At 37.6% G+C, this 12888-nt stretch overlaps 1 protein-coding gene across 1 annotated transcript; it reads right to left on the reverse strand.

Annotated features, from left to right (window-relative positions):
* Window positions 1-1861: 1861 nt before the first annotated feature.
* kif3b (kinesin family member 3B) lies at window positions 1862-12237 on the reverse strand. The gene is made up of 9 exons (XM_084099355.1): window positions 12073-12237; window positions 9112-10630; window positions 8380-8481; window positions 7842-7964; window positions 6344-6462; window positions 5046-5162; window positions 4829-4934; window positions 4454-4671; window positions 1862-3583 (listed from the first exon to the last, which is right to left on the reverse strand). The coding sequence occupies exons 2-9, from the start codon at window positions 10534-10536 to the stop codon at window positions 3475-3477; spliced, it is 2319 nt and encodes a 772-aa protein (XP_083955481.1). The 5' UTR covers window positions 10537-10630; window positions 12073-12237; the 3' UTR covers window positions 1862-3474.
* Between the last annotated feature and the right edge of the window lie 651 nt (window positions 12238-12888).

The raw sequence follows: 12888 nt of genomic DNA on the forward strand, positions 1-12888 counted from the left end.
TTCTAACGAACATTCGCAAACAACATCGCAAAGTTGTGTGGTTGGAACGACAGCTTTCGACCTGTGGTTAGAAGCCTAGTTTGTTGTTTGCTTTAATGTGGACTCAATAAATCATTATCTTGAGCAAAATAAGCAAGCTGACATTCATTACAATCTGTGTCTTTTATTTTAATACATACAAATGTAATTTACGTCATTTAGTTTGTCAAGAGATTTAAAGGACCGTTTTTGAAGAGAGCGGATGTGCGAACGTGCTCTAGTATGTAAGAACAAGCCTATGATTGAATCTGGAAATAAAGCATAATAACTGAAAAAAATAGTCCTCAGATACCATGTCCGTAATTTATAGCAAAGCATCTAGCATTATTCCGATCTCAAACAGATTCATTGAAAGTAGCATTACTCCACCACATGCGTGACATCATTAATCAACGTGGTTGAACTACCAATTTGCGACAATATGGTTTCGGCAAACAGTAGTGACTAGCTAGTTGATTTCTTCAAAGATGTATCGAACTATGGTAGTTAAGCAGTTACATCGTTGTACTGGAAACGCATCCCAGTTTAGTTCTGGTCTCTATGAAGCCCCTCCTCCCAGAAAGCGCAATGTGCTCTGATTGGTCGGCTGGACCAGTGTGTTGTAATCGGTCAACCACTTTGAGAGTGTTTGGGAAATGTCACGCCCCTTTCCATAAACAAGCGCTACCGATGTGTCCCAATTCAGAGGCTGCATCCTTCGAAGGCCGATTGCATCACCACGCCGCAACAAAGGCTGTCCCAATTTAAAGGCTCCTTCAAATGCGGCCTCGAAATGCGTCCTTCGTTTTTTGAGCAATGAAGGATACAACAGATGGATCCTTCGCAGCCTTGTGTACCCCAGAATTTATTGCAGGCTAATGACGACAAGATTTTTTTTGAGAGAAATTGCCGGATTACACTTTTAAATGCAAGTATTGGCCTTCAACTTACTCGAATATATAATAATACAATGTAAAAAAATAAAGCTGTTCAAATTTTGACATCTTACCAAGATGCAATTTTATATAGTTTATACTCTTTTATGTATATAAATGGACCAAGGTGAACGTATTTAGACAGACTATGAGCCCTGTTTTGTTTTTAGCAAGTTGAATAATGTTTGTACTGGACTTTTTCAAAAGTTGTACTGTCACTCATCAATGGCAGCCATTACAGCCTCGACAAGAACAGTCCTCCGTAGGCTATACCATCCCATTTGACAACGCTCAGTCCAACTTCGAGTCCTTCGAAGGATGTAGCCTTTGAGTTGGGACAGCCTATTAATACAGCTCAACCAGGCCTCTCCCCTTTATTTTGCGTATGCCTTGGCCAGGAATTATTTAAATGAGGAATATTGTGACGTGTTTGTTCCTTGAAGAAAACTTGGGTCTACAATCTAAGTGTTTTAGGGAATTCAGAAATAGTGCTTACTGATATAGAGAATAACTCTCTTTTGAGTGACACTGTGCTTTGTAACTCTGCAGACCTTTTTCATGCTCAAACAGCAACATTTCACACTAAAGATAATTGAAAAAAATTGAAAAAAAGCAGCACAGCAGGTCCCATTTAAATATTTCAGGAGTTCTAAGGAAACATTCTCCATCTTTTTAAACTAAAATTCATCATTAAAAAAATGCTTCATATATTTTCAACCTAAGGAACTTGAATGATCAAAAACAAAAAATGTAAATGCCATAACCTGGAAGAGGACGAGGTCTACAACAGGAGGACGTTTGGGCGAAATGAAAAGTTCTGATCATTTATTACTTATGGAAGTAAAACTGTGCAGGAGCTGATCCCCTTTTATTCAGATTTAATTTTAAATGTCTTATTCCACCAAAAATCACAGTCAAACATATTAATCATCATTTAATTAAAAGATGGTAAAGAAGTTAAGGACATCAGCATTCTAAACAATGTGAACATTAAAAATATTTTTTCTGTGTTTGTTTATCAGCACTGAACTCATGCATCACATGGAAGAAGGTGAAAGTGGAGTATTAGAATGCAGACATAGTTTCATTTAGTTTATAATGCTTTAGATGTTCTTATGTCATACTATAACCTTAAAAATAATATAGACGTATGCAATAATACAGCCAGGATGGAGCAGACAGTAATATGAATTAGCCTAGATTATGCATATTTAAATGAAGAAATACACACATTTCAATGAGAATACCAGCATCAGGATTTGCAGTACACATTCTGATAATCCAAAAACTGCTTAACACAGAGGAATTTAGTGAATCACATGAAAATTATACTTAAATCTCATATGCAAAAATAAATTTGTACAGAACTTTAAATAATACAAAAATTCAAAAATAAACCATACAAATCTAAACAAAGGAAATAAGACCGTTAAAAACTATCTACAATTGCTTGAATATAAAACCAACGAGTATGCTAACAAGTTAGCCTTTTAAATGTCACTCCAAGACGCATTTATTATTTTTTTATTATTATTTTAATACAACTGCAATGATAATGCAGATTTATTTACTAACATCTCTCAATATACATAAACCGTATGCTATGAGAACCCTACAGTAGCAGCAGGCAATGGTATTACCTTCACTAGTTCAAGGAGGGGTAGTCAAGGTTTGACAGTTCAACAGACAGATATAAGACTTACTCATGTTTACAGATCTCCGTGTGTAACATTTAACCATTAAATACAAGCCTGCCCAACACAACAGACTTATAGTGTAAATCAAAGCATTCAGGAAACATCCACTTGGGTTTTTGTGTGGATTACAGGTTCTTCAGGTCAAGGGACTCTCAGACCACCAGGAAACCTCCTTCTGTACTCAATGAGAATCTAAGGCACCTTGGAACCCTGATAATCTTAGTGGGATGAACTTCAAACTCCCCAACTCCTTTCCTTACTGGATACAGCGACGACAGCCCGGCCCTTCCCCCAGCCAAAGAGACTCAAAGAGTCTTCGAGAAAGGCTTAGAGGTTGTTTTGGGTCTCGGCCAATCACGAAATGTCCTTATGCTCCCTCATACAGTGGCCCAAACCAGCCGAAATATCATCTTCGACTACTTTTTTGTGGAAAATTTGTTATTCCTACAATTGGAAAAAGTAGACACGCACACAAAAACATCCCCACAATGACGAATCTAACACGTATGGTCACAATGCCGAGACCATCTGCTGTCTCAATGACCTCACACATACACACATGTAACATTTTGTTCGAGTGCAAACTAAATCTGGAAGTTCATCTTGTGGTGAGCTTTAAGACTTTGAAGGTTGCCAAATGTAACTATAAACATGATGTCAAAAGGACATCTAAAAACAAGGTGGTATGAAAGATTGGTTTAAATGCCACACCAGGAAGAGCTCGATGAGACTTTCCACCGTCTTTAATGCGACTGATTTTGCCTGACATTTAAGAACATTGATGCCAAAGCTGGCTAGTTCATACGGAGCAGCGAAGGCCAGGGTCACTTAGGCACAAGGCCTCGAGATTGTGGGTAAAGAGGAGACCCTGAGCCAGACAAAGGGCTGTGAGCTGAAGTTGGAGTGCTTGCCTTCTTGCCAGTTTTTGGGCGGCTGTGAGAGGATTATGGGGGAAAACAAAAAGTATATTAAGGTAGGATAAACAAAGAGGTGAAAAATAAAAGGGAAGAGGTTGAAGGTAGGGCTGCACCATATTGGAAAAAAACTGACATTGCGATTTACTTTTACTTATATGAAGAAATACAGGAATGCTCACCAGACAACTAAAATGGCTATATTAGGTAAGAAGTAATCATTCTAGAATGAGTGAAGTGATTCTGTTGGGGAGTGCAAAGTAAAAATAATTTTAAAAGATAGAAAAAGAATTCTAATCCTTTAAAACTGAATGATTTTATCTTTATTTTATTCCATTATTTCATTTAGTTTTTTCATCAATTTATTTTGTCATTTCATTATTTTATTTCATTTAGTTATTTCGTTATTTGATTTCATTCTGTTAAAATTTGAGTGTTCACACTTGGGTTTACTCTTTACCAGAACTAACACAAACCTCTTTCAGCAACCATAAAGTGGCCAGAGGTTAAAAAATAAAAAGAAAGAAAGAAATAAGCATAAGGTATATGCCCACTGTTCTTGACCAATTCAGTATAAAATAATAATATTATTATTATAATAATAGTGATTTTTTTAATAGTTATTATTAAATGATATATTAAACAAAATAAATATATTGTAACTGTTGTACTGTAAAATAAGTTAAACTCTGCACTTGTCGGGTGAAGCACTTTATCATGGGTGCACACGTGTGGATGAGCAGTGCCACTCTGGAGCCGGTGGCATATATTTATTTAATTAAACTGCAATCTGCGTGATTTGACAATTGCACTAAGCCATATTGCGATATCGTATTTATTTTTTTCTTCAATATATCGTGCAGCCCTAGTTGGAGAGATCATTTCTCACCCTGACTTTGGTTTCTTGGAAAACCCAGCAGCGGAGGCGCTGAGGCCTGGACTGGAGCCAAGGCTGGCACGGAGGCCAGAGGCGTCCACCTGGATCTCGTCCTCCTCTCTCAGAGCGTCCTCCAGAGCCGCAGCCACTTTAGGTGCTATCACCGGTCCTTCGTAGTCTTTTGTGGTCCGTGTGGGCAAATCCAACTCCAGCAGCAAGATATTCTCAGCCTGGAAGACGGGCGGGGAGAATATCAAAAGATGAGGACAAAAGATCAAGGATACGACGTGCGTTTGATTCTCCTGAGCTCATCTGTGCGAGGGAGTGTTGGAACTAAAGGCTTTGTGTAGTGCCATGTGGAGGATTATGGGAACAGTGTCAGCATACCTTGTATCTGACATCAGGCTGCATCAACATGGCCATACGGGCATGCTGACTCAGAGGCCGTCTGTAGCCGACTGCAGAAACAGGCCTTTTCATCATCTGCTGATCACTGAGAAAAACAAGAAACGTTACAGTGAAGAAGCAAGGGATGATGATGGCCATAAAATTACACTTTCCAAATCATTTCCAAGTTTCAAATTTCCAAAATCAGCCTACATACTTTTGAATGCGGGTGATGGGGGTCATTTTCCAGAGATCATCTTCCTCGTCAAACGTGGCTCTAGTCACAATCTTGTTCTTCTCCTCCAGTGGGATGAAGTTCTCTATGATCAGATGTCTGGTGGGTACAACACAAATGTTAACAAGTCAATGGCATGATGTTAAGGATCTTTTCATTATTCAAAATGCCTTATATAATGACCTCTTCCATAACAACATGCTTTTAATTTGTGAATATATTTGGAGATTCATTTTATTTTTTCAGATTGATACAACTGTCCTCATAATGAAGAAAAAAGACCTTAAAGTATTAAACCTTGAAGTATTTGGCATAATATTATTAAAAACAGTGAAGAGAATTTGTTAAAATATTAATATTTCAAAAGGTATAGGTTACACTTAATTGTAAGGTGTCCTATGTACATTAACAACATGTACTTACAATAGGGTCAGGAATAGGGATTGATTTAGGGTTAAATTCATGTAATTATGCATAATTTGCTGTTATTACTACAGTAACTATATGTTAAATAAGAACACTGAAAAATAAAGTGCATGACCATCAAGCAGAGAAAATAAACAGTAAGTTTTATGACAAAAAAACCCCACCTATAAGCACTCATGACTGTGTGACTATATATTTTTTTAAATTATACTTTTACACCTTGAAAATTTAAAATAATGATTTAGATGTGTACATTCACATGTGGTGGAGTTAAGGAAAATGTTATTACTTTTACTTGATGGTTATACAGTATCACATGATATTTTTAAATTCATAAAATTAAAACTTTTCTTAAAAATGGTTTTTCAAAGCCATATCAAGAACTTCCATAATAGAGTAGATTTCTTTTATCTCCTTTTCTTTATCTTGAACACTCAAGATATTTGCCATTAACCCCGAACTCATTCTGCCAACTGCACTCAAAAAGCAGCCTGTCAGGTAAATCTTCCCTTAATGGATACTCTACTTCAGAGATCGCTCCGTACACTAGAGTCAGAGTGTGTATTAAACTGTTGACATCTGTAATGTAGTCATGCTGAGTCCAGATTTCCAAGAAGTCAGTCCAACACAACAACTTCATTAGGTCAGAACACTCTACACACTATAGCAACAAAACCATTTTCTGGTTTCTGATAAGATCTGAAAAGATTTTTTAAAAACACTAATAATTTAATTTATCAACACTGTTAAATGTAATCTTTAACAAACCTCAAAATGAATATTTTAGTACATCATAATGTTGTGATGCCTAAATTCGGGTAATGCTGATGATGAGGGTTTCTGGGTTGACATACTTGAGTTTGAGTTCTCTGGTCAGCTCGTTCTGAGTCTGCTCCAGCTCCTGCCTGTATTTGACGTGTTCATCCTGGGCGTCCTGAATCTCCGCCTTCACGGATTGGAGCTTGGAAAAGAGCTACATGAAGGAGACAGAAACAGACAAGACATTCAAAAAAGAATGTCTCTTTATAGGTATAGGTAAGGCATATATGGATGATTCTGTAAGTGCAGGTACATTTGGTGTCCAAAGTCATTGTATTTTTCTCCTTGTTATATTGGTTATATTTTTAAATATTTTAATAATTTGTTACTCATTGTCATGGATCAAGATGTTACAGGCCATAATAATATAATATTTTCTGTAAAAGGCATCTTATATAGCTGAAAATCATGATTTCTTGTTGTCCGAATTAGTGTATTTTTTCCATCATTGTGTGATCAAAATATATTATTCTACTTTTCAATTGGTAATATTTCATTTTATTTATAAAAGCCCTAAATAGTAATTTTCCTAATTCTACAACATTAAATTGTTTAAAAATAACTTATCTTATAAAAATGTGTCTAAATCTTGCATCAATTCTGTTACCGTACCATACTTTACCTTTAAATTGGTGGAATTATCTCCCACAACTATGTAAGATACAGGAAATGATGTCACTTTCCCTCACTGATAAGATCTGAAGCACTGAAAGGTATGTGTGCTCTCTCTGAGAAAAGAGTTTAATCTAAAATCTAAAAGTTATTTTGTAAAACCTCAAAATTGTAACCACAATATCAAAAGGAAAACAGAATTTATCACTGATCCAAAGTAGGTTTAAAAATCATGATTTCATTAGTGCTATGTGCTCTTAGCATGCATGCTAGCAAGCTAAAAAGTTTAAAATTGTCAATGTGGTTACCATGGTAGAGTAACAATGTTGACAGTATGTAACAGAATTGACAGTAACAGAGTAGACAAACATTACTATGAAGAAATTGTTTTTTCGTTAAAAATACAAAAAGGAAGAAACCTGTGTTTGGCAAGCACTGAATTATTAAAATGGAATATGTTTTCAATAAGATACTGGAAATAATTTCTGTTAGTGAACAGTTTGAAATGCAAAATGTATCTCCAATTATAGAATCACTCATATGCTCTGAACACTCTGGCAAAAGGAGGTCACATTCAGTCATGTATGGATGATTCTCAACCAGGAGGATGGAGATCTGCCATGAGAGCTGTCCTACTACTAATGACTGCAGAGAATACAGCTAGACTCTAAAAATACATCTGATCACATGCAGAAGCAGCTTTTCTAATGCTATTGTAACTTTGACATGTCATTTGTACAGTTCCTGTATAAGCCATATAGTGTTTCCTGCACCACTATTTTAGCAGCAGCGCTAAACAGAGCAGAATAAACAAGAAATGTTCAATTAACATAATGATTGTTATGAGTAAAAATACTCTCTCATCCATTAACTGGATCCAATCCAATGCATAAAAGCTGATATATATATAAGCTACAATACCTTTTTCAGTTTCTTGGTCTTGATGTCAACTTCCTGCTGCAGTGAGCTGTACGTTTCTTTCAACTCCAGTGTATCTTCATCACGACACTCTATTTCCTGCTTCATCTCCCTTTCCCGCCTTTTCTGCTCACACACACACACATTATAAATGTTTAAACATCTTTGCATTTCACATGCCCAAGAAGAAGTGCTCATATAAAGTTAATAACATCACAACGGCAAGAAAATTACCATACACATCACATACACATTATCTAGCCAATCACCTTTTAGATGAAAATTGTTGTTGAACACAACGACAGGCTACATATCGCATCAGAATTTCTAAGTAAGGTTTGTAAATGCAGTTCCAACTAAACACAGACAGGACTGTTAGGTAGAAAAAAACTCATTAATGCTTAAATCAGCTTTTTTTTCTCCATTTAAAATTCACCTTCCCAGAATATCCACATCACACACGATAAGGAGACTAAAATAACTTGAGGACTGAAACACAGTCCTCCTCAATCCCTATACGATGTGTTATTAGAAACTGTACCTGTTCAGCTATCTCCTGTCTCTTCAGCTCCAGAATCCTCTGCTGCTCATTGGTGTGGTCCACAATGTTCTTCCCTCCCACCAGCAGCTTGCTCTCCATGGCCTGAGAACAATCAACTGGTTATCAGATAAGCCAGATGTATTTAAAACAAATGCTATTGAATCTTTCCTATATTTCATTAAAGCTGCGAGTTTGCAGCCGGAATTGAATGCGAGGAGACAAAATAAATAGTAATAAGAACACATGACTCTTATGAGCTGGTTCTTTTAATCAATCCGTCAAAAGACTCATGCAAGGGCTCAATAAAGGATCTTTTTCTGTTTGACTGACCAGACCAGTCGTTTCCATGACATCTCAATTGCCCCAATGAAAAAAAAAAAAAAAAAAATCCATTTAAGATTATGGATTTAAACGTGTGTATAATTTTTCAAGTTTAAAATTTGACACCTATAATTTTTTCTTTTTTTATAATAATTTTATTAATAATAATAATTAATTAATAATTATAATATTTTTACACATTACATTCTTTTTGGGGGGGGGGGGGGGGGGGGGGGGTCATCAAATGTTACATTTATCACAAAGAAAATTTGCAATAATTTCACAAGGTTTTAAAAAACAATACATAATCATTCAAAAGTTTGGGGTCATTAAGATTTTTTAAAAATAAATTAATCTTTTTATTTAGTAAGGACACATTAAGTTGATCAACTTAGGTTTGGACTGTCTAACCTTAACTTTGGCCGTCAGCATCTCGGAAGCTTCCTTCTCTCTGCGAAGATCGTCCATCTTCCTCTCCTTCTCTTTCAGCAGCCGCTGTTTGTCCTCTGCCACCAGGCTGTGGTCCTCCATGATGGCCCTCCTCTCCTTCTCCAGCTTCTCCTGTTGCTCGCGCCAATAATCAGAGGTGTTCTTATCCGCACCCATTTCTTCCTCTTCATCGTCATCATCCTCCTCATCATCATCCTCCCCATCCTCTAACTCCTCTCCTCCTTCTCCAACCCTCCTCCTCCTCCTTTTTCTCCTCTTCTTGCCAGACCTTTTCTCCAACTGTTCTTTCAAGCGGGCGATCTCCTCCTGAAACTCCCGGAGCAGGGCATCCTTGGGGTCTTCATTGACGCGGGGTTTGTTCTTGATGTTTTTGGCGCGGTTTGCATAGCGTAGCGTGGTCAGAGTCTCCTCTACATTGTAGGAAGCAGGTCCAATGTTGGCCACCATAACCGTTCTGGCATTTCCACCCAAGGAATCCTGCAGCAGTCTCGTAAGCTTAGAGTCACGGTACGGGATGTGGGTGCTTCTCCCGTCCACCAGCGCTGAGATGACGTTGCCCAAAGCTGACAAGGAGAGGTTGATTTTGGTGGCTTCTTTCAAACGCTCACCCTGCGCTCCAGTTTTGGTCTGTCGTTCACTTCCTGCCAGGTCAACGAGGTTGAGTTTCCCAACCCGAATGTGGTTCTCTCCATCAGGACCCAACTCACTGCACTCAACGGTGATGACGAAGATGGCGTGAGAGCGAGAGCTGTGCTCGTTCATGTTAGTTGCACCAACCGAGCGGTTCTGGTTCCCCACATTCATCACATGCTCAATCTCACGAACGCTTTTAGTGACGAACGAAGAGAGGTCTTTAACGTAGACGCCCGTATCAGGCCTCTCTTTGAGCTCCAATCGGTGCAACTGGTCCTTCGATAAGAGGTCCCTGATTTCTTCTTGATAAATCTCCAAGTATGAAGCCCTGACCAAGTATTGCTGGTTCTGAGAGCGGGAGATGTGCGTGAAAATGTGTTCAAAAGAATTCGGAATGACACCCCTCCTTTCGGGGTCGTTTCGTACCCCTTCCATCGTGAAAGTCTTTCCGGTGCCCGTCTGGCCGTATGCAAAGATGGTCCCATTGAAGCCGAACAGTACAGAGTCCACCAATGGGCGGAAAGTCTCATCGTAGAGCTCCATCTGCTTTGAATTCCAGTCGTAAACGGAATCGAAGGTGAACACTTTGGGGTGCTCATGGGAGGATGCAGCTCGGGGGTTGCGCACGCCTACTTGCCCTAACTTCACATCCACAGAGACCACTCTATCGAAGTTGGCGACTCGCTCTTTCTCATTCATGGGGCGACAACGCACCACTACCTTAACGGATTCAGAGCTCTTGCTTTTGGACATTTTGTTGCCTTCTGGAGTGCTTTGGTATATCTGCTGGCTTTTCTTAATGAGTTTGTAGTTTATTTCACAGTGATGATGCTGCCAGCATCAGAGCCTGCAAAACATGATGCAACTCAGTGAAATGACAGAAACATGTACAAATAAACTTGTTATGGTTACAGCAAACAAACACAGCACATATTTTTCTAGTTAACTTAGGAGGCAAATCTGTAGTAACCATTTTTCACAAAAAGGCAGAATGATTAAGAACATATCTGGTAAGCTAACAAAAATTGAGTCAGCAATTTTAAATCAAGCTGACGTCATGTCAATGTCTTATGTCAATTTAGACTTTTTATCTCATGATTTTGACTTCATATCTAATTCCAAATTCAAATTAACAAAAAACAAAATGACTAGGACATTGCAATTTCATGTTTTTTGTTTGTTTTATTGTTGTTTTTTGGACATGTACGATTTGTACCATATATATATATATATATATATATATATATATATATATATATATATATATTAATGCTGTGCAATTAAGAATGGTCAAGAACTTTTGAGTAGCTTACTATAAATGCCATGGTAACGTTACCTCAATATCACAATCATTCAGTATTATGGTTGGCTGTATATCAAAATAGCAATAACTGTAGCCATAGTTATTTGTAAAGGTTGAGTGGAATAGTTTGAGTTGAAGTTGACCTAGAATAACAATGTTTATTAGCTGTAAGTTTTTGTAGCCAAATAAAGTACACAACTAGCCAAATAAAGTATAGAGCTGAGGCTAGAAAGTGACCTGCTCGATCATGATGAATTGGTTGCTAGAATATACTAACATACATTTCAACAGACTTGTAAAGTCGTTTTTGTCACTCCTTAATGATATTTTCCTTACCAAACTTGCACTAAAATTTACAAGTAACATTAATATAACAATATTTAAAGCAGCCAATTTTAGCAACTTCACTGTAGCCAAACCAAGAGTATATAAAAACGATCTGTTTGTTTTCTTTCGAGAAATAATTACGGCGCAATACATTTGTTCAAGTGACGTTACAGCAGTCTTCAGTACATTAACGTTATTCCCAAATTGGCATTTTTCCTACATTGCCCACAATTATAATTTATACGATGAAACACAATACATTAACTAGCTGTAGCATCAGTGCTAATTTACATAAGCCCATCTGATATAATTTCATCTCAAATATCTGTAGCAGCTAAATCTGGTTTAGAATCTGTAACGTTAAATCTCAGTCTCGGTTGTCATGAAATAGCGAGAGATAACGGTGACAAACAGACTAAAGAGTAAATACGAGAGACAAGAATTGTCTGTTCTGTTGAAAACATCATTGTTTCAACTGAAATTATGTTTTTTAATCATAGTTAAAAAATATAATTTCGTTAATATTAGCGGTCAATGTGTATAAACGGGTCATTGAGGACGGCGCTCCTCAGTGACTCAAAACAAGCGGCCTGGCAACGGCAAACAAACCGTGTCATTTATACAGCAGCACACATAAAGACATACATGATGTGACTCACCTCTCCCATCCCCAACTATTTAACCTGTGAATTACGCCAAAAATCGCCGTCGTCTTCATATCCGTCAGAAGCATACACCTCTCAAATCTGCCAAGCGATTTAATATGCAAAATTACCCGTATCTCTCACGAACTCCGTCAGCCATGTCTGACTGTGTGAGAGAGGGAGGGAGAAAGGGACTCGGGAGAGGTGATCCCCCTGCAGGCCGGGATGGATCTAACGTTACTGCTGCTGGATCAATCCAGCCTATGGCAAGCCGGTTTAACTTTCATTCCGAGGATATGAATTCTTGATATCAACGACGCCATCACTAGCAGAAATACAGTTTCTTTTTTAACTAGTGAAAATACAATTTTAATTTTTTTACAGTGCAGTCACCAGAGGTAAAAAGCTTAAAGGATTAGTTAACTTTTAAAAAAAACTTTTGCTGATAATTTACTCACCCCCATGTCATCCAAGATGTCCATGTCTTTCTTTCTTCAGTCGAAAAGAAATTAAGGTTTTTGATGAAAACATTCCAGGATTTTTCTCCATATAATGGACTTCAATGGGCCCCAAACGGTTCAAGGTCCAAATGACAGTTTCAGTGCAGCTTCAAAAGGCTTTAAACGATACCAGACGATGAATAAGGGTCTTATCTAGCGAAACGATCGGTCATTTCAAAAATAAATAAAAAAGTTTAAGTTTTATCAGCACAAATGCTCGCCTTGCTCTGTTCTGTGATGCGCTCACATTTGTAAACACTGACTCGATACTTCCGCCTATGTCAAGCGTGACCTTTTCAACGTAATTGCATATTAGTCTAGATGGGATGTA

This window comes from Abramis brama, assembly GCF_963993115.1.
Source record: "Abramis brama genome assembly, chromosome: 22".
In the NCBI taxonomy this organism is placed as follows: Eukaryota; Metazoa; Chordata; class Actinopteri; order Cypriniformes; family Leuciscidae; genus Abramis; species Abramis brama.